The 21,836-nt window shown below is 37.0% G+C and overlaps 1 protein-coding gene and 1 long non-coding RNA gene across 2 annotated transcripts in view; one reads left to right on the forward strand and one right to left on the reverse strand.

Moving 5' to 3' along the window:
* The first annotated feature begins 6,045 nt into the window (after positions 1-6,045).
* The window catches only part of LOC139973131 (ficolin-1-A-like), a 37,365-nt gene continuing 21,574 nt past the window's right edge, over positions 6,046-21,836 (forward strand). The window contains exon 1 of the mRNA XM_071979572.1: positions 6,046-7,167. Within this exon, the coding sequence (XP_071835673.1) occupies positions 7,113-7,167 (55 nt within the window). The 5' untranslated portion in view covers positions 6,046-7,112. The remainder of the gene's footprint in view (positions 7,168-21,836) is intronic.
* LOC139973152 (uncharacterized) overlaps positions 20,758-21,836 on the reverse strand; it is a 71,818-nt gene continuing 70,739 nt past the window's right edge. The window contains exon 4 of the long non-coding RNA XR_011795148.1: positions 20,758-21,156. This is a non-coding gene — a long non-coding RNA (uncharacterized lncRNA). The remainder of the gene's footprint in view (positions 21,157-21,836) is intronic.

The following is a 21,836-nucleotide window of genomic DNA, read 5'->3' on the forward strand; positions in this document are numbered from 1 at the left end:
CTGAGTATCATTGCCAGGCTAGTAAAATGAATATGAACATCAGAAAAGACACTCAGGTAAAAATATTTGACATTATTCTATTTATGAGATTTCTCGAAATGAACGAAATATACGGAATGAAACGGTATGAAAGGGTATGAACGGGATGAACGGGATGAATGGGATGAGCGGGATGAGCGGGATGAGCGGGATGAGCGGGATGAGCGGGATGAGCGGGATGAACGGGATGAACGGGATGAACAGGATGAGCTGGATGCACGAGATGATCGGGATGACCGGGAACGAACGAACGAACGAACAAACGATCGAACGAATTAAATTGAATTGAATGGAATCAAATTAAAACCAAGGAATGAAATCCATCGAATTGAAATCTGTTGAAATTCATCGAGGAAATCGATGAAAAATCGGTATATCGATGAAATCGATAACCCATGTTGAGTAAGGTGCAGAGGTATACTATTATATTTAATTTGTTCATATTTGGCAAACCATTAATGTCACAATAATCCAAAAATATCCCAAACTAGAAATTTTACTATAAAAAATAAATTTAAAAGTTTACTTACTTTGTCAGTGAACGATCAACATCCTTTTAATGAGTAGGTCAAAGATCGTTTCCGGTCAACAATAATGAAATTATAAAAACTAATTACACCCGCTATTTAAACTAAGTACAGTATCATATAACTTTTTTTTATGATTTTATGTATGAAGCCTGTATGAATACCATATTTAATATAACTGTTTCTTTTATCTTGTTTGTTTCTTTGTTATACTTTCTTTCATTGGATGTCAAAAAAAAAAAAGAACTGCACTAAAAGAACGAATGTGAAAACCGAGAATACTCTCCCATAACGTTCACTCTGGTTTAGTAGTGTAAATGTAATACGTAGATTGGAGTCGATCTTAATCTTCACATCAAACACCGATAAATATGTTTAACCTTAATAATTATTCGTGCAATTTACAGTGTGCAGCATTGCAAGTTACACTACCAACGAAAACAAAGCACAGGCCAGTATATGTTACTCGTACGTACTTTCATAGATGCGTAGTATTTTACTTGCTTACTAAGATCGTTAATATGAATACCAGAATTCCGAGCTATTTGAAAGAAATGCAATAAAACCAGGATTATTCGAACTTCGAACTGTTAGGCAACGAATCCGAAACACTAGTAAATTTCTGCAGAAGAGGGCGACGTGATTTGAACTGTGTCATACGGTAAACGTTGTAGTGTGATAGTGATGTAGTGATATAGTGATCTATTTCCGCACCGCCACTTATAAACAACAGCTCATTATATGTTGGATGTTATCACAGTAAGCGTCAGCCCCGAACGAGTGTAGTCAATAATCTAACACTGGAAGCGTATATGATTTCTAGAAGGATACGTCTATAGATTTACGTAAACATTGGATGGTTTGGTATGTATTGAATGATCTTAGCACTAACCATACGCTATTGTTTAGGTACCATCACCATACATAAAGCATGTTGTATGCTTATCGTATTCAATTTACGCTCTTTTCATTGTTTGTGATTTAATTTGTTGATTTCATTAGTAATATCAATGTCATAATACAGTACGCCATATTTTCAAATCTAGGCATAGTTGACTTCAAACGACTAACGAGAAAACAGCAATATCTGCCAGTGTATATTTGTTTGTGTATCGTCACTTTATCCTGTATAACGAAGTACGCGAAAATTATTTTTTAATAATCCAATGGATTGTGTAGTTTATAGGCAGCTGATTTAAGTTCCTTTGAAAACAAACTGAGGAGAGAGTCTCAGTTTGGTTGATTGAATCTTTAGTCACGTTTAACTAGTATTGACTGTCTTGGTATAGTTTTGATCAATGCTACTGTCATCCAATGGAAGAAGGAACGAAGGTGTACTGAAGATATTCCAGAAAAGCTGAGCTTTTTACATACAAGCGATTACACAAGGTCACCGTGAAGGAAGAAAAGTTGAGGGATGACCATCGAAAGACGACCACGTAAGTATGCATTCAAAATGATGCATCTCGCGTCAGTATGGACAGCGGTGGATGTGGACATAACCGTTTACATGCCCTACTACTCCCCTGTTTAAAAATGCTTCAAAGGTGCCTCAAATAAGCTCATGCTTAGCATTGGATTGAACATGTACCTACAGTACAGATATGCGTCACTTTTTAGATGAACGGCGAGGTAATTATGACGTCAGCGATAAGTTTGTTTTTCATTTGCAAGCGAAGATGTTCACAAGTTGTCATTGTGCAGTCTTCAAGAAACCAATAGTATCACAGCACTTCCAGAAGATCGACGAAAGGTTGAACGTGACCGAGATCGCTTGATTAAACTCGTTCGAGGCGCTCTTCAAGACAAACAGAACATGACGTCATGTGTATCCAACATCGAAGAGTCCAAAAGTAATCCCAGACTGAAGCAAAAGCTGAAAGCTAGGACAAATCGGTTTGTCTACAAACCTGAGATAATTTCCATATTTAAATTTTAGTAACTGATTGATATACCAATATGATTTTATCTATGTTGTGACTGTAACAGTTGAACAGAAAGTATTTTCATTTCTAGTTACATCAGCTAATATGACTATGAATCAGCAAAGTGACTTTTTTGGTGTTTTTTTTTTTTTTTGCTGTAGGTTCTATTTAATGGCATTACAATGTAAGACTCTTGTTTCTCGATCACTGAAAAATCCTAATTCAGCTTCATGCATACAGGGTGGATATATACATACCGAAGGAAATTCGTCAGGGACATTAAATGTCACCATGTGTTGCAAACTCGTAGACCTTACTAGAGCAGACATGTCTCTGTTTTCCAATTTGACAATCAATACCGTTAATCTCTGCTCCTTCATGTGGATAAAGAAGATATGACATAAAAGAAACCTGTTCATAAGATTAACTACTCTTCAGCAGACTGGTGTATACTTAATTGGTTTACTATATACTGAATATGGCATTATATTGGCAGGTTTATGATTTAGATCTACATTGTAAATATTCATTATTCTTCAACAGCCTGGTGCGTATTCAAGTTAATAAACTATAAACTGTATATGGCTTTAGAGTACTAAGTGAGCGATTTGCAGCTAAATTGTCTATAATAGTAACAAGTTGCAATAACCAATACAATATCACTGTCTGTCTATCTATCTGTTCTGTAACATGATTGTACAACATCTGACTTTTTTGACCGTACTAAGACATACTCGATACTAATAGCTAGTACAGTAAATACTGTTCATATTCCACAACCGTGCATCGGTAACTACTGCCCTGTGTTCGCAACACGGTAACATGTGTTACAGGTGGCACAGTAATTACTGCAAAGCTGTTACACGTTGCACTACGAGTCCGAAAGGTGGAAATGCGCAGCGACTGGGTAACGAAGACTACTCACTAGCCGTACAATACGGAGTGCGTAGTCGGCGCTGGCACAACACGTAGCCGACACACTGCGGTGGTTATTTTAAACTGCATGCGAGATGGTAGCCTAACTTTTCTTGAATCGTATTAGTAAATCCATTTGATTGAAACATTCTTCACGGACAGGTGAGTGTGTGAAAATCTCAAATAGATACAGAACAGATACACAAAATGCAACCTAAGGTGGTGGAGGGGGGACCAGGATTTGCCTTATGGGTAGTTCCACGTCTAAATTAGGCAATTACATAGAATTGTTACTAGAATTTACATTAACATGTGAACAAATTGTTATTTTTTTTCAATAAATCATCCTCGTTTAGTTAAATGGAATAATATGTCCTGCACTGTTCACAACACGGAGAAATAATGTTTCTATACGGAAGGTTCTAAACTATATCAAAAGAGATGTGAGAAAGCAGTATTATTAGCAAGACTAAGTCCCTTTAGCATATGAGCCGTATAAAATGCATATAAAATAAAGCCATGAAAAGTAGGAGATTATAAAAACCTGAATGAATATTACGAGAAAACAAAAAATCGACAGTTCCCAGTAAAGTTCAAACAAGACGCTATTATAAAAAGCAAACTAGATGATTAATGAAAAGTAAATAAATCTAAGGTTGCTAGGAGAAACCTGGATTTTAAAGACTGTTAATAAGGGAGAAATCAATTATGAAAGAAACCTGATATAGAACGACACAAGAAACAATTGAAATCTCCAGCATAAGGCCAAATATAGCCTCATTATGAAAAAGAAAATAAAAAGAGAAAATTAATAAAGAGGATAACAATGTATATTGTGCCTTTTCTAGGATGAACAGTCCTTTTTCATTCACTATGTAAAGGGAAAAAGGAGAAAGAAACGAAAGCCGTCCATACTCATTAATATGAATTTAACAAGTCGGTTAATTATTATTTGTCCTGATTATACTGTAAGGCATTAACTCCAGCTATATGCTTCGTGTGGTTTTAGATTGCGAAGTGTTTGAATTACGCCTACATTCAAAGTGACTTATTGCAGTAAGGTACATGTCTGTATCAACTCCTGTTTGTTTCTGTTCACGTGACAAAAACATAAAAATGCATGATCCTATATTTCCCGAGCATTACATGTCGAACACACATATACTATTCATGACCGACTATTTAAGATGTGGTAAGTAAACTCCATAGAAATTGAACGGTAATTCATAGCATCGTACCATTCTGTTTGCACAGAAACTTATACACCTGAGTAACTTTGACCTGGATAGTATTACCATGACGTGGTACAGTAATACTTCGATACGGATAATAAACCTATGTTATCAGTAACATTGATTTAATGTATAATTGATATTATTACAAACAGTGGTTTTCGTGTAATGGAAGACCCGACTGAATAGTTCGAGGTGAATCTTTGCAGCTGTAGATCATTTACCACCATCCTTCGTAACAATCTCATAAACAAAATGTTTGAAAATGAAACTCACCCCACTCAATCCGTCTGTCCGTCCGTCCGTCCGTCCGTCCACCTATCCATCCATTCCGTCCGTCCAACCATCCATTCCGTCTGTCTATCTTATACCGGCTACTCCCATTTTCATAAGTGACAAAAAGGCTTTACAAAAAAAAAATTACAACCATGAGGGAATTGATGAATATCCATGAACCTTTTAATTGCTCGACAACATATGTCAATTTCTAAAAATCGATATAGCACATCAGAACAGGTGCCAACATTCGGAATTAGACTCTGCTGAAATCTTAGAAAAATTTACATATGAACTTTTGTCATAACTTATAACCAATTAAAACGCCCTTTTTGTATAATAAGAAAATAAGAAATCAAAGCCTCAGCTCTTTGACTGCATATGTGGAAAAGAAAACGAAACCGATTTTGGAACAAATTTAAATTTAGGAAATGAGTAAGAAACAGATTTAACTAACATTTCTTGGAGTTGATATCTACAGTTTATCAATACTGCGCAAAAATAATGTATGCTGAAAAGTATTATCGTCTACTTGAAAAGAAAATTAATGTACCCTTCCCTGCCTGTTGCGACCATCGTGTGTTGTAATAGGATGTTCTTTTTAATATGTTTTTATTTTCACTTCTTTATCAAAGTTTCGCAAGCTTTGAGACACTGAAATAGATATGTGTTTTCCCAAAAAACTAGACCCATGTTGATATTAATAACCAAAGATGAGATCTTTATTTCATTCACCTACTGAAAAACTCAACAAATATCATAAATGACCATTGCCACATATTTATGTGGTTGCGCACCCCTGCATTTTGCCTATATTCGAACCTCTTCTCCCCCACCTCTTCTCAAATTGTGGTAGATTAGATCAACAAATACAAATGTCCATCCTAAAACCAAGTGCATACATGACTATAAACTGAATATTTGTGGGACTCTAGACTTATGCTACCATGTGATATTATACGGGCAACCCCCACCCCCCCCCCCCCCCCCCACCACCCACCCATACAACAGTTTTGGTGAAGACAATGGATCGAGCAAAAAATGTTTGGAATACTCATTCTGTTTCACTTCTTTCTTTTTATGCCAATAGTACAACACAGAGTGCAGCTGTAAGACTACAGATACAGCCAAGATACACAGTTAACCACGTTCTGTTATAAACACTAGCCAACTTTTACACGCGTATAGACCGCGTGAATTTGATACTATTTATTCAATATCCTGAGTAAGTACACTCCAAGGATACAATAGGCAATTTAAGTAGTGTCCTACATGTGAAAGCAATATATGATTCCACATGTATAGTGTATACTGCATTAGTATACAGCGTCAATGAACTTTGACCGTAATGATGGTGTTGGCGATGACTATGATAATGAGAATGAAACCATGGTAAGGAAGTGATGAGCTGGATGTTAAGATGAGGCCGATGAAGAAAATAATGATAGACCAGTGTGGAAGCTGAAAACAATGAGGACGACTTCGCAGATGACGATGGTGAGTATAGGGATGACGAGGATGAAGATGATGTGATAAGGATGGGGAACACGACAAAGAGGAAGACGGTGAAATTGATGACAGTGGTACGATGAATATGACGATGGTGACGATGAATATGAAGATAAGAATAAATATTGTTACAAGGATGAGGATAAGATGAGTATGATAACGGTATATATGATGACGTTGATGACGATGAGGAAATCGAAAACGATGAAGTGGGTGACGACGTAGGTGCAGATGATATTGACGATTGCGATGAACATACAATGATGTATATGGTCAAAAGTACAAACAATCAATGGATTGGTTAAAATGTCACGTTAATAAGGAAAGTTTTATAAACTGATTAATTCTTATCATATTGGATTAACATTTGACTTGTTCAGTACAATTTCAGCCAAGAATAGTCAAACAAACCACCATTGCCTGAAAACTGCAAATCTCTCGTTTCCATGCCAATATGTTATTTACTTTTTATTTAAAATGACGTGTCATTAGTTACGAAGAGCCAAATGACAAAATAGACATTAATATCAGCCAATCGATCTAATTGGCTGTTTAACAGCCGTACACGACCGTCATTATACCATCATGCCACTTCATATTGTTAACATCTTTTAAGTACGTCGCAGTTCTTGATCTGGATTTGGAAGTTTCATTTCATATTACCGAGGTTTGAATCAGGAAACAGAAACATGAAGTCGACCGTTATTTTGCTTTTGACAGTAGCTTATGTATCCCTGATCAGAGGTAAGCCTATTGTAATTTCTTCTTAATGTTACTTAATGTCCATTCATATGTAAAACAGTGTAATGTGAAAGATGTTGACTAGTTCACGTCTTCGTTTAATGTTTATTTTGTAATAAAATTCCTCCCATTTAAAAAAAAACGAATATATCTGCTTTTTAATACTACCTTCTATTATCCGTATACATCGATACCTACCTTAGTTGACATTAGAAATGAAGCTCGAGTTTTATGAAGCTAATATATTATTTTGGCATTGCATATCGAACAGTACCAATATATCTACTCAAATGATGGCTAAGAAAACGTATGATATCCCTAATATGTTTTATTACAAACTTCACACAAAATTGTTAGATCGACTTATATATTAAGTATATTGTAAAGTTGTGTAATTCTGAGCCAAGGCAAGCCATATTTACAAATTACTGAATAGCCACTCGGTCTTAATTAGAAATCTGTGCGGTTACAATTATTATAGTAATCAAATGTATATAGTTTTTTTTCCGTTTGATACAGAATCTCACGAACCTTTAGGTACAGAAGCCCTTAATTTCGAAACCTAAGCTACCTTTTAGACACATGATTTTATCATATGTTGACGCCTTTTATGGTACATGGACTAACTTTATATTATAGTTGTGAGTATTTTATAGTAACCTTTTATCAGTTCAGAGTAGTTTTTAATTCATTTAATACGTGTTTGATACCTAAATAGCAAAACTATCAATGTAATGGATTGAATATCATTTCAAATAACAAAGGAAAGAACAAAGAATAATATGGAATTTTCCAATTGGCATGTTACACTAATAGAGAGGTAATTCTATGCGACAAAGCCTTGGTGATCAATTGTTTTTTTTTCAAATCAATTAACTATTTGCTCGTTAAACTGAATCATTTGGTAGCAATTTTAGTTCTTCTGATCAATGAAAGTCTCATTTTAAGGGTTTTTTTTTAGCTTAAAATTGATCAATGAAAAGTGAGAAAAAAAAACTGCAGTATGGGTTGACTGTGTTTGTCTCAAAGCACTGGTTTAATGTTCTATTTTGTAATCAAAGTTTATTTTGCACAAATTTAAATATATTCCGGGTTGATTTGTCAATAAACGTACAGGAAATTTCCTGCATATTTAGATCAAAATCACATCCTAACAGTATTTTTTATGACGAACAAAGGATTACATTTTCAAATTCGATTGTATTTTGTGAATGTATCTAGCGAAAGATGAGTGAATGGTGTCGTCACATCAACTCAACTGGAAATTTCTTTACTTTCTTTGTAAAGGTGAACTCACTTATTTCTTAGAGGCCAAACATATTTCTACAAAAATAAAGTTGTTTTTTTCTTTAACGTAAAATTAGCCGATGAAAAGTACAAAAGAAAAACAAGTTTTATGGGTTGACTGTGTATGTCTCATAGCACTGGTTTGATGTTATATGTTGTAGTCAATTTTTTGGGTATATATATAATTATATTCCGATGACAGAGGTTGATACGTCAATAATCGTACATGGAGTTTTCTGCATATTTAGATCTAAATCACATCCTTAAAGCATATTCTATGCCGAAGAAAGGAACATTTTCAAATTTGATTGTATTTTGTGAATGTATCTAGCAAACGATGCGTGAATGGTGTCGTCATATATATATATATATATATATAAATATATATATATATATATATATATAAATATATATATATAGCACTGGATTGGTATTTACGTTTACTTCTCCAAGTTGGTGCTTAGGTTTACCTGAGGTGAAATGATTGGATCAACTTGAAATTTTACATCAGTATACCTTATGGTACTAGGACTGCATATCAGTCGTTATAAGTTGCTACCTACTTTTTGGGTCATTTGGCAAGGAAAAATCCAATTGGTCAAACCCTTACGGTAAACCTAAGTCTTGCTCTCAAAGTATATCCCCCAGTTGGTATATAAGTTGACCTGACGTACAGGCATCCGTAGTTTTCTTGACAGCGGCAGTAGCCTGTATTCAGTGTATACGCTCTACACTGTGTACACTGTATACGCCAGGGCTAACGCTAAAGCATACCCGTCGGCTGCATTGCATGCAACCCAATAACAGTTTCGGCTAATATAAGATGATGTGTAGTATCTGTTTCCTCTCGATGCAAGGGGACTGGGCTTGAGATCGGGTCAGTCGTTCGCCGGGTAGTGTGGTTTTCGTGCCCAGGTTCTTTCCTTGTTGACTTTTTCTTAAAAAAGTACCGTTAAAACGAAAACGTCTCACCAACAACTTCAGGTAAGGTCCATGAGATTAGTCAATAAAGTTTGGTGATATTAATAACGTTGATATTGTAACGTTGTTGCATACAGCTTCACGTTATTTGTTCATACCCATATTTCAATACTATAGTCTAGACTAGCTTCTAGCCTAAAACTTGTAAGGCCTAGCCTACGTTCGGCTGTAGCCTAGGGCCATAGTCCAAGTCCTAACACTACCTTAGCATTGGGTCAAGGGTAAACTGGTCTGTAGTTTGAGCTACAAATTAATACCAACTGCCAGAGAAATTAGATTTCAAGTAGGTCAGCTTAACTTCTTAGCCTACTGTGCATGTATGTATCATATATGGCCTTAGATTTTGCTGGACAATTATGTTACTGTACATTGCCCTAATCATGACCAGATACTGTAGCATGGTGGGCTTATAATTGACGCACTTAAGGATTTGATCAATGATATCTATCAAGGAAAAATCCAACTTACTCAACTGTATGTGTTTTTCATATGTGTAGTTCCTCAGAAATGTTCTAATCTCAAAATATTTAAGGTTCTGTGCTTATGCACCGTACAATTGAGCAGAATTTGACCACAAAATGTCTGCCGTGTCAAGTTCTTTCATACCCCTAAATTGACACATTCGTCGATAAGTTAACTGTAGTGTAGGCCTTGGTATACATCCATTGACTTTAGATGCTGTTTGCTATGCTCTGAGCCTCTAAGCTCTGACAGGTCATGTCCCAGAGAGTAGTGTTCTCATATTGAGGTAATGTTGGGTATTTTAAGGGTGTAAGATTTCCAAATGGCCAAAAAATGTGCAAAACTGGGTGGAGGGTGTTAAAAGCTTAAAAAATACCACAATTTGGTCAGCAAATACCTCAAATGGATTCAAACTCATGAAATATGTAATTCTGTTTGGCTGCAAAAAAAGTTTAGGTGGCCTGCTGTATCGTTGCTAGTAATAATTTAAGGTGTGTCAATTACGGGGGTGCGTCAATTATGAAGCCTTTACTATACTGTACAGTAGCTATGCCTAGATTATTATAGACTGAAGTCCATGCAAATGTAACTTACAAGTAGCCTGTATTGAATAAAAGATGCTATAATTGCTAGAACTTTTCAAAAAGTTCTTGGAAGTCTTTACTCTCCAAAATATTCTCAGACATTCTAGACACCACTGTACTGTAAGATGTCTGAATATCCCAGTGAGGGTATCAATAAAAACAGTTAAAGGATATAATACTAGAAAATCCAGCATCAAATTTGGGCCAATGCAGAATACCTTTAATCTACTGTAAGTATCTCAAGTGATGCATTGTGTTTCAAGTGTCTTATTTATAACTAGCCAAAATTTGTACAAAATAACAATGCCATGCATCCAAAAGGTTATTGAGTCAGTACATTTCCATAATGTAACTATTACAAAAGCTGAGTGCACCTAATTAAAAGTTAACATCCTCCAAAAATCTATATAACACAAAAATTTGATAAAGCCTTCTATCCCCTCCCTTGCATATACTGTAAGTCATTTTGTTAAGTCTATTTAGATCCATAAGTAAACCAAGTTGACTAAATGTGCAATATTCAGTGTTTAAGATCTGAGCTCTGTATTGGCCCAAAATATATTGGAGAGAAGTGTACAATAAAAATTGAAATAATGCACATCTACACTCTGACCATTAATATTTATTTGATTGGCACTGTTAATGTTTTCTCAGACAAATTTGATGATCAACATTCTCAATCTCAAGATGAATGACAACAGCCCACTATCCAAGGGAATAACACTGTACGATGTAGCTGCCATGCAGTGAAAAAGTCAACGTTGGAACGACAGCAATCATAGCTAGAGCACAGATGCCGTCTGGGACAGACTGATGTGGTGACCTACTGCATCATTGACAGCAAAATGGAAGATATTTTTGAATTAATCAAAAAGTAAGTTAATATTCTGTAGGTTTGACATCGCATAAACTTGATACCATAAGACTCTATTATCTCAAATACGAGTAACATCTGAGGTAATTTATTCCAAAGTTATGGAATGAAGAAAGAAACAATCAGAAGGGATGAAAACTTTTGTATGATCTGGTTAATGTGGTGGTATCTTTCACTGGTTTTTAATCTTAAAGGTCAATGCAAGACAACACCAAATTGTCAGGCTAGGTCCACATAAAATGTACATGCATATTTAAATTTTGAAATCTTTACAATTGGTAAAGCTTGAATGACTTGCAACTTTTAAAAGCACTTGCTATGGTAGGGAGCTGTTTCAGCTCCAATTGAATGCATGGCTGCATAAATAAAATGTGTAATGTTGTATACAAGGCAAGATGAATCAAGAATTAATGGGCCCAAAATGGGATGGATAAACGAATTGAAATTTACAGTGAAAATAGTATATATGAAAGGTTGTGAGATGATTAAAATATTGGCTGAATTACAGGAGATTTAGTTTTGTAAAGCAGTTCATTGTTTTCTTCATTTGTAGAGTGTGAGGTCTATTCGGTAATCGCAAAACATTCCAAGCTATATTGCGCGTGCTATAATTGGGACCAAATCAGCATATCTTTAAGAGAAAGCTTTTCTTTTTGTACCAACAGATGGCTAATACAGCAAAGGATATGCTCTAATTAGAAATGCCAGGCAAGATTATCACACAGTTTACAGTGGGGTGAATACAATCATCAACCAAGCTTTTCATCATGCTGTACATAGTGGTATACAGTAGCTCCTTGTTGGGCTTATCAATTAAAAGCTTGCATAGAAGCCGATGCCAAGCAAAGCAAAAGTATGTCCTGTAAATCGCGAAGTAGATTCACACATCTCATGTATATCCTCTGGGACACAGCACATCTTTCAATAGAGTTAGGAAGTTGCTGGGAATAGTTGTTGGATTGGCACAGTAATGTAGTAGCAGTAACAGAAAACTAACTAGTTCCAGGATGTGTTACACTGTTACACCATATAAAAGATAGAGGAAATTAATATTATAAGCTTCAAGCAGACAGAACCAAGAGAATGCAGACCAGTCTTCATGGGAAGTCTTCTACATATTTAACTGTATAAATGGACTCATTCTTTTGCAATGTACTTCTTGAAATATTTTAGTTTGGTGACATTGTGGCACTACATGTTTTTGTAAGTATTAGGGAACATTTGCAGCTGCTTGTCAAGAACATGGAACTTGTTATACAACTGAAGTGGTCCTGATGCTTAAGTGTTGAGGTTACTGGATATTTTGCTGCCTTACCTTGCTTTAACTGTTCTTAAATGCATTTCTCATGTTTTAAGATGTTTTAATTTTGTATTCCAAGCAAGATCAGCAAGCCATAGTACAGTAATTTTCAACAACCACCACACAGATACTTGTGCAGGACTAAGGGTTTTTGTTAAGCAGATTACTATTATAAAAATCTTTCAAACTTCTATCCCTCAAAATCTCCAGGGGTACACTGCATTGTTCCTGAACCACAGTTTCACAATTCTACAAGTTGGGTTCAGGGGTTATGCTATGGGAAAAGTTTACAATGTTAGGCCTGACTTAATTACTGAAAGCTTGTGGTCTTTTATTACACCAAGAACCAGTTTATTCTTTAAACAAAATTAAATTATTTCCCCTCAAAATTGAGGGGAGTGAATACAGCAAAGGCACATGCAACTAGCACCAATGTCATGGAAACCTAGTGCAGCCCAATGAAACATACTGTAAAACCACAACATTTGTAACTATAGGTATGAAATTGTGCAATCCAGGGGTATTGTGTGTAATTTTGTCCCTCCAAGCATGGAAACTCCATGATATTGTGGTAATTTGCATTGGTTACGGTATTGGATACAGCCTATACTGGTAAGTCTAGATAAATACTTGAGGTATAAGTTAGTTCCCAAAATGTTTCTCATGTATGAGAGAGGTCAGTAAATTGAGGTCATGAAATAGTGCAAGTATCCTGGTTTATGTGAAATAAATCTTGTGGAAAATATAAACTGGGATTGAAAATACAATCAACTGCTTGAATATTATTGTACAATTTTTATTGTGTCTCGTCTTTTAATATCATGCTAATCTCCACTACTGTATGTGTTTGGTAATAAGCCAGATTTCTGGGTAGAAGTTTAAAAAAGCAAATCGTCAACAATTTTTGATGAATTTTAAGCAATCACATTCACTGCCTCTATCTCTGTTTATGTTTTGAGTCAGCAACACAGTATACTGTACAGTAGTGTACAGAAAGGGACACTTTCTGTTGTATTCCTGATCAATTGAAAATTGTTTGTTGTTTGACTGTTTGTAGCAGTATTCCTCTGAGGAGTGAAAAAAAATAAACATACAGTGAACAGTTGCAACTGCGCATGCATTTATACATTACTTAAATTATGTTCTGATGAAATTCATGTAATATTCACTGTCGATTTTAGTTCAAAACTGCCAGTATACCATTAGTTCCTGAGCCATAATTTTTTTGCTTTTAAAATCTGGCTTTGAGTGTATAGTATTTTGTCAAAAACATAAAAGTGGAGGGGCTGCTTATCATCATTCCCTGAACAGGCTTACCCAATTTGTTAACTATAATGGTAACATATCAAAATGTCTGGGGACTTGCCACAGTGCTGACAATTTTCAAATATTTCCATGGTTCCACCAGGGATGTTAGAGATGGACAAACAACATTTGAGCTTTCTTTAACGTTTGTTTTGTGCCGACATTAATACTGTTTTTGGTCCAATACTAATACCTAAATAGGGTGACAGGACAAAATCCCCCAGACAAAGTCCCCCTAGGACAAAATCCCCCAGAGCCAAAATCCCCCTGGACAAAATCCCCCTAGGACAAAATCCACCCAAGCCAAAATCTCCCCAAGCTATAAAAAATCCCATCAATTCTTTACAAAAATGCGTCATCCCGGTCCCCGGTATCGTCATCCAGTACCGTCATCCGGTACCCTCACCAGTATTTCCATTGGTACTCTCAGTGGTTCCCGGACCAGTACTCCGACCATACCCGACCGGTACCTTAATAGTGAGCCTGACAGTTACCCCCACCGGTGCTCCTCCCTGACCAGTACCCTGGACTGTACCCCGGCCGGTACCTCGACCGGTATCCCAACTGGTATCCTGAAAGGCACCCTGACATATACTCTGACACGTACCCTTACTAGTACTGGTACAATAAACAGTAATTTGACCAGTACCTTGACCGGTCCCTTAAATGTCACAACATGGAGCTATATCCCATGGCCACACTAACAGGTAGCCTTGCAATTACCCTCAATGAACTCCGGACCAGTCCCTTGACCAGTATCCTGACCAGTACCCTAACCAGTACACTGAGTGGAACCCTGACTGGTAGAGTGACCAGTATGATGACCGGTACCCTGACCAGTCACATGACCAGTACCTTGACCGGTACCCTCACAGGTACCCCAACAGGAGCCCTCACAGTTACACTCGCCAGTACCCTCACTAGTACCCTGACCAATCCCCTGAACGGTACCCTAACCAGTGCAATGTCCCATGCCTTGACTGTCACACCTGGGCCATCGCTGGTTGTTGCAGGCAGGCTTTGTATGGGTCAGTGGGATATTGTCTGGGGGGATTTTGTCCTAGAACCCCTAAATATCACTCAAAACGGATAATGGTACCAGACGGTACCTGTACGTTGTCTGCTAGATTAATACGATGTCAAAAGGCTAGAACATGCACTATAATACTGTTATCAGTCGCCAGTAGGTATATACCACACTCATCTCATATCAGTATTTGTTTCTAATGTCATAACAGGCAGTGGCGGAGCGTCCATACAGTCAGGCGGGGAGGGGCGGACTCAAATGGGAAGCTGGCGCCCTTTTCAGCTATTCAACACTTTTTACTTATTCGCGATTATTTACTTTCTTATTGCGCTCTCATCTACCTATTGACATTTGTCACATTTTGTTGGCGATGACACCTATACCTAAAGGGTCATTTCCGGCGATATAGGGAGTATCTTTACTCAAAAGATTTCTGTACGCTCTGCGCCAACCTGTGGTGGCGCTCCGCTTAGATAAAGTCGAAAGCGTCCGTACAGACCTTTCTCGCCCCTCTGACCAATATCCCTAGCTCCGCCACTGGCTCCCAATCTTCTTCCCCGTCAATCCGTCTACTACCTCCCCCCCCCCCCCCTTCCCCAACCGAACCTCGTATGTTAAAGGAATATCTAATGATTAGAGACACTTATTCTAATGTTAAATCAGCAAAGAGCAAGCAATAATGATTTTATCACTAAGATTTTTTTTAATTTCTCAGTTACACCGTCATTTAACTTCCCACTCAATTTTACACTCCCTGATACTCTTCCATTCCAATGTAGGAAACTTCATCGTTACACGCAGCACGCAACGATCCTTGTTCTACTTAATTGATCCTTACTGAGTCTTTCAACTTAAAAGCATATTTTTTTCCAAATAGATTAGTGAAAGTTACACAGTTTAATAAATTAGAGGCATCTCCTTTTTAAAGAATTGTATTATCGGCGTATAGTCTTCCGATAAGCGTAACTTAGGTTTGAAAGAAATCAATGGGAGCAGGCAGTAATGATATTAACTTACATATATATATATATATATATATATATATATATATATATATATATATATATATATATATATATATATATATTTTCAAATCTCTTATTGAACGAATTATAAGCCCCCTGGTTACATCGTCATTTATCATCCCTCCCCCATCCTGCCCTACCCTTCTTCACCTCACACACTCCGCTCTATAGGGTTAAAAGAAATCAGCGAGAGCAGGCAGTAATGAAATTTACTTACATTAATGAATTTTTTAAATCTCATTTAGGACAAATTATTAGGTCCCCTGGTAACATCATTTACCCCCCCCCCCCCCCATTCTCCCCTTCCCTTCCTTACAATCACCGCTTCTCTTACACCTAATATATGAGATATCCTCGCAAAGCGTGATGAACTAGGTCCCTCATTTATCTAATGCGTGGAAGGAACTCGAAACTTTCTTCCTTATCCGCCTATTCCAAGCTTTCTCCAAGAAAAGAGTTACAGTACCTATTCCCCAGATTTTTAAAAATAGCCTTCCTCCTCATAAAACGTGATGATCTATGTCTCTCATTTATCTAAAGCATGGATGAACTACCAACTTTAAGCATATTACAAAGTTTTTCCACAAAAGAGCTACGGAACCTACTACACACAAATTATGTAAATGTCCCTAAACAGCATCCGTAGGGACATCGTTTTTGGTCCACATTTGAGTTTCCATCATATCTTTGTTCTGCTTTTCATACATATCTTTTATTGTGATTGTTATGATAACCACATCTAAGGACTTTTGAGTCGTGTTATTGTATCCAGTGGAATTGTCTCGCTGAGATATAAAAGGATGACTTTTCCGTACGTTTTCACGGTAGGCCCCTCTGTTCAAGGTCAATGCACGACTATAACATTAGGTCCACTAAGTGCGGATATTGGTCTCCATTTGCCACTATTGCAGTAAACCCAACCGAGCAACGTGTCTACGGTGTCTCTTAAAAGACAATATTATTAACAAATTCGAAAAGAATTTGTAATCTCTTTGGTGTCATTTTAAAAGTATTTCTGATAACATTACGTACAGAATTCTTTTATATGAGAAAGGTACATATGAGAAACATGACAATGACCGTGATAAAACCAATTTCAAGATTACTAGCGATCAATTCGCTCAATTTGTTTCAAAAAATGATTGAAAAGTGATATGAATTCCTCCTCATTCATTCTTTTTATTTGAGCATGTTGAACGCTTGTGATAACATGTCATTAAGAATCATTGCAGACGCTCACCCAAACCGTTAAAAAATACCCTCCCTCTCCCCCCTTCTCTTCCTACACTGAGCTCCCAACAGTGGCGGAGCGTCAATACAGTCAGGGGGCGGATGCCCCCCCCCCCTCAACGGACTAATATGGACTGCTGGCGCCCTTTTCAGCTATTGATCACTTCTTTTACTTATTCGCGAGTATTGACTTTTTTATGGCGCTCTCATCTACCTATTGACATTTGTCACATTTTGTTGGCGATGACACCTATTTATTCTTCGTTTATCTGCAAATTAGCAAGGCCCGGAAAGGGTCATTTCCGGCCATATAGGGAGTATCTTTACTCAAAAGATTTCTGTACGCTCTGCGCCAACCTGTAGATAAAGTCGAAAGCGCCCATACAGACCATTCTCACCCCCTCTTACCAATACCCCTAGCTCCGCCACGATAACAGGAGTGACTTTCCATATGTTATTGGTAGGAAATTGCAGGAATTATTGGAATCCTCAATGAAAACTATACGTAGGTAGTCTTGTTTGCGTGGGGATTGAGTTGTGTAGGTGTTACACAAAAATGTAGATATGCTTTCTTTATTCTTGTGGAAAGCCGCTTTCACTTTGATATCAGATAAACCTGTGGTACATGCAGTGACGTAGCCAGGATTGTTCCAGTGGAGGGGGTGGGCGCTTGGGGGGGCTTGAACAATTCCTGGGAGGGCGTCTTGCTACTACCTGAGTGGAGTGCCACCATATGGGTTGGCGCTCAGCATACGGGAAATTTTCAGCTATAAAGACCTCCTAGATCGTTGGAAATAACACTTCCCAGGCCTTGTAAGCTGCTCTAAAGTTTCACAGCATCCTTTATTTTGAGATCCCCATGTCTTGATATGGTCATCAAATTGTTTAGAGAAATAGAAGAAAAAAGACAATCTGGTAAGTTGCTTTGAGATATCATGACATATCTCGGCCTATGCGCTATGTCACGTCAGGTTTTTCAGCAACTATAGCCTACTGCCGGTCCGCGGTCGAAGGGTCGTCCATGAGAGGTCATCATGGAGATTCGATACCATGCAGACCAATGAATGATATATTTTTCGCACAGTCTTGCAAGGTTTAAAGAAATAGCTCCTTACATAGTTGGCATAATTCAAATTCATCCAGATGCAAATTCATCAATATAATTGGTCGAGAACTTGCTAGAACAGTAAGCTGTCTGAATTAGCATCTTCAGATCGAATATGGGTTTGCTGAGTTAGGGAGCAACATGTTCGAAGTACAAGGACCAACCAATGAACACATTTTTAACATAAGAGGCAGAGATAAGACACTTTAGCAGAAATCATTATGTCTTCTTTCTGTTTATTACTGATAAATGCAAATATTTTCATTAAAAATCAATATGAAATTTCATGTTACTTTCAGAAATATATAAACAAAGCAACTTCAACAACTTCAGCTCATTCCCATTCATGCTATCAGCTAGAAAATTCACCATGAGGCACATTTTCTATGAGGCATTGATGTGAATACCACTGACATAACTTGTGCTATTCAAATGGATAAAGGGCTTGGTCAAGTCATGAATAAGGCTCTGCCCCATATATTGCACATGCACAAAAAGGGTTACTGTACATGCAATACTTTTTTGATGGGGGAGAGAGGGGGGGGGGGAGATGTGGTAACATGTTGAAAAGACCACATCTTTTAATTTGTCATTTTTCTTTTGAACATATGCAAATGCTAGAAATGAAAGCACTTGGAAATGTCTTAAAGAGATAGGCAGTTGTTGCCCTTGCACTGCTTTGAAGTCTACACCACTGTAAATATTGTTGAAGGAGTGGAGTTCTGCGAATCTTTTGATAGTCAAGTAATAGATTTTTCTTTCACTGTTTGTTAAACAGCTCCTAGCAGTAATATGCATTTGCACGACATTGTATCTGAGGTTCATTATGTAACCGGTGTTTTCTACATACAGTCAAATTAAAAACCAATGTTAAACTTGTTCACCTGCAATGGTCTAAATTCAGAAAGTACATCAATATCATAACTCTTTTGCATGTTGTATAACAGTACTGAATTTGAAGTGGATTATATTTATCAATGAATATAGCAATGTTTTGGGTAAAGCAATTAAAGCATCCACTTGAACTTCATGTTTTCCTTGCATTGTTTGCTACTTCCTCCTATCTAGTTTCGAAAGGGACATATAGAAAATGCTCAATACCTCAAACAACATTATTTAACCTTGTTTCCCACAAAAAATGTTCTGTCCCAGTTTCTGTAAACTACTCGGGATAAATGGAGGGGTGGGGGAGGGGAGGTGTTGGACAGGTTGGGAAACTAAATATTTGACAGATGTTGTATTTGACAATAAAATTCACCTTCCAAGGAAGTAATACCGTTCTTTAAGTGGCATTTTATGAAGGACCTACAGTATGTAACGATAGCAGAATTGGTTATTGCCTCCTGCTGAAATGTCCAATAAAGACTTGCAGTATTGGAATGTTCATCAGATTCCTCATTTATAGAAACATCTGTGTTTATTGAAACTTTCCTAGGATGTTGCCAACAAGATGCAGTTGAAGTCTACTGTACCTTGTTGTCAAAGGTGGAGCTCACAAAAAGTCCTATCAACTAGTCTTATTCAAGCAGTGGCAACATATGGGAAAAAAGAAAAGCAAACTATGGTACAATTTTGTTAATATTATTTTGAACTATTTATCCCAACACCCTATCCTCCTTTTAAGACTTTTGCAAGCTTGTAAACCAGTTACAGCACTCATGCAACATGATATGACAAAGGTTCATTGCCAGAACATGAAACTAGCAATTTGGAGTAAATTTGTTAAAATAATGATGAAGTTAATACACTGAAATATTGAATGGGGCTCAAAAGAGCTTAAGAAGTCTTTTGAGGTACAGTTCTTGTTCTGATAAATATATTAATTGCCCTAAGATTCAGCTATTAAAGCAGCTACTAGTCAGATACTAGATAGTATGGGATCATGAAGGTTTTCAGATTTTACCTATATTGGCCTCAAATAACCTTTGACTTGGCTAAGAGCTCAGCATATGATACACCTGCATACAAACTTCCATTCATCATTCCAATATTGAACTATCATGTTAACATGGCTTTCAGATTCAGATATCTAGTTATCTCACATGGGCTTCTGCTATACTGTTTATAGAATAGTACTCAATGTCAGAAACCTATATGCACTAAATATGACTACCAACTTTTCCTTGTTGAGTTAGATGCTCTATGTTACTCTACTGACCTTGAGTAGCCTTGACCCTCAATGAAGCCAACACCTACTGAAAATTCCAGTATAAATATAAAATTAATGAAATGATTCAGAAAATACTTTAACAGAAAGGAAAACTATTATAAACACTTCTGTTCATACTGACCTCAGCGTAAACAATTTAGAGACCAAGAACATATGGTATAATAACTATTAGCTAACATTTCTTCCTTCTACTCTGCAATTTTGAGAGAACAATAAGCAAAATTTATACAAAAGCAACCATGACAATGATGATGATTTGAAAATCTTAATGAGCAATCCTAAATGTAACTAGAATTTCACTTTTAGTAGAGCAGGGTTCTCACAAGCACGTTCTAACCTGGCGGTGGTCATGGTTTGAATATGATTTTGCCTCTCCCTGCATGGTTTGAAAGTTGAGCGCCTGGGCTGAACATTTATGAACCAGGAAAAGCTTGCTGCCACTTATCTGGTCCGAAAAAATTATAGCATGAGGTAAATTTCCTCCTGGGTGCATAATTATCATAACATTTCAAGAATTTTTACCAAAGGTGATCATATTTGAATATCTTTAGTCGGCTCGGACTTGAAGGGTCTTGGATTTGGCTCATACCAAGTGGGCTCGGACTTGGCTCAGACTCTGGCTAATTGGACTCGACTACAGCTCTGCCATAAATATAAAAAGATAATGGATTGTTAATAATTTATTATATGATGTTGAGAAGGTAGAGACTTAGAAAGTTAAATCCTAAATGTAATGGATAGCATTAAACTCTTCGTTTCACTAACAAAAGGATTCTCAAATACAGTACTAGCAACATTACAGCTAAAATAATGGATCACCAATACGATGCAGTGAAGAAAGGGAGTTTAATAAAGAGCATCCCTCAATGTAATGACTAGGATAAAACTCTTAGTTTCACTAACAAAAGGATACCACATGCAGTACCAACAAGAGGGATGCCCATTATATTGAGGGTCCACTAGACTTGCTAGACCCAACACCTCCATTGTGGGAAGCATTATTGAGCATCTAGTTAGCATTTATTGGGTAACTGAAGTATTGAAGGACCTTGGTGTCTCCCCTCCCAGTAGTTTTATAACATTTATGAACCAGGAAGAGCTTGCTGTCACTTATCTGGTCCGAAAAAATTATAGCATGAGGTAAATTTCCTCCTGGGTGCATAATTATCATAACAGTTCAAGAATTTTTACCGAAGATGATCTTTGGTATCTGGAGTCGGCTCGGACTTGAGGGGTCTTGTATTTGGCTCAGACAAGATGGACTCGGACTTGGATCGGGCGCTGGGTAATTGGACTCGACTACAGCTCTGCCATAAATATAA

This window comes from Apostichopus japonicus, chromosome 9 (genome assembly GCF_037975245.1).
Source record: "Apostichopus japonicus isolate 1M-3 chromosome 9, ASM3797524v1, whole genome shotgun sequence".
In the NCBI taxonomy this organism is placed as follows: Eukaryota; Metazoa; Echinodermata; class Holothuroidea; order Aspidochirotida; family Stichopodidae; genus Apostichopus; species Apostichopus japonicus.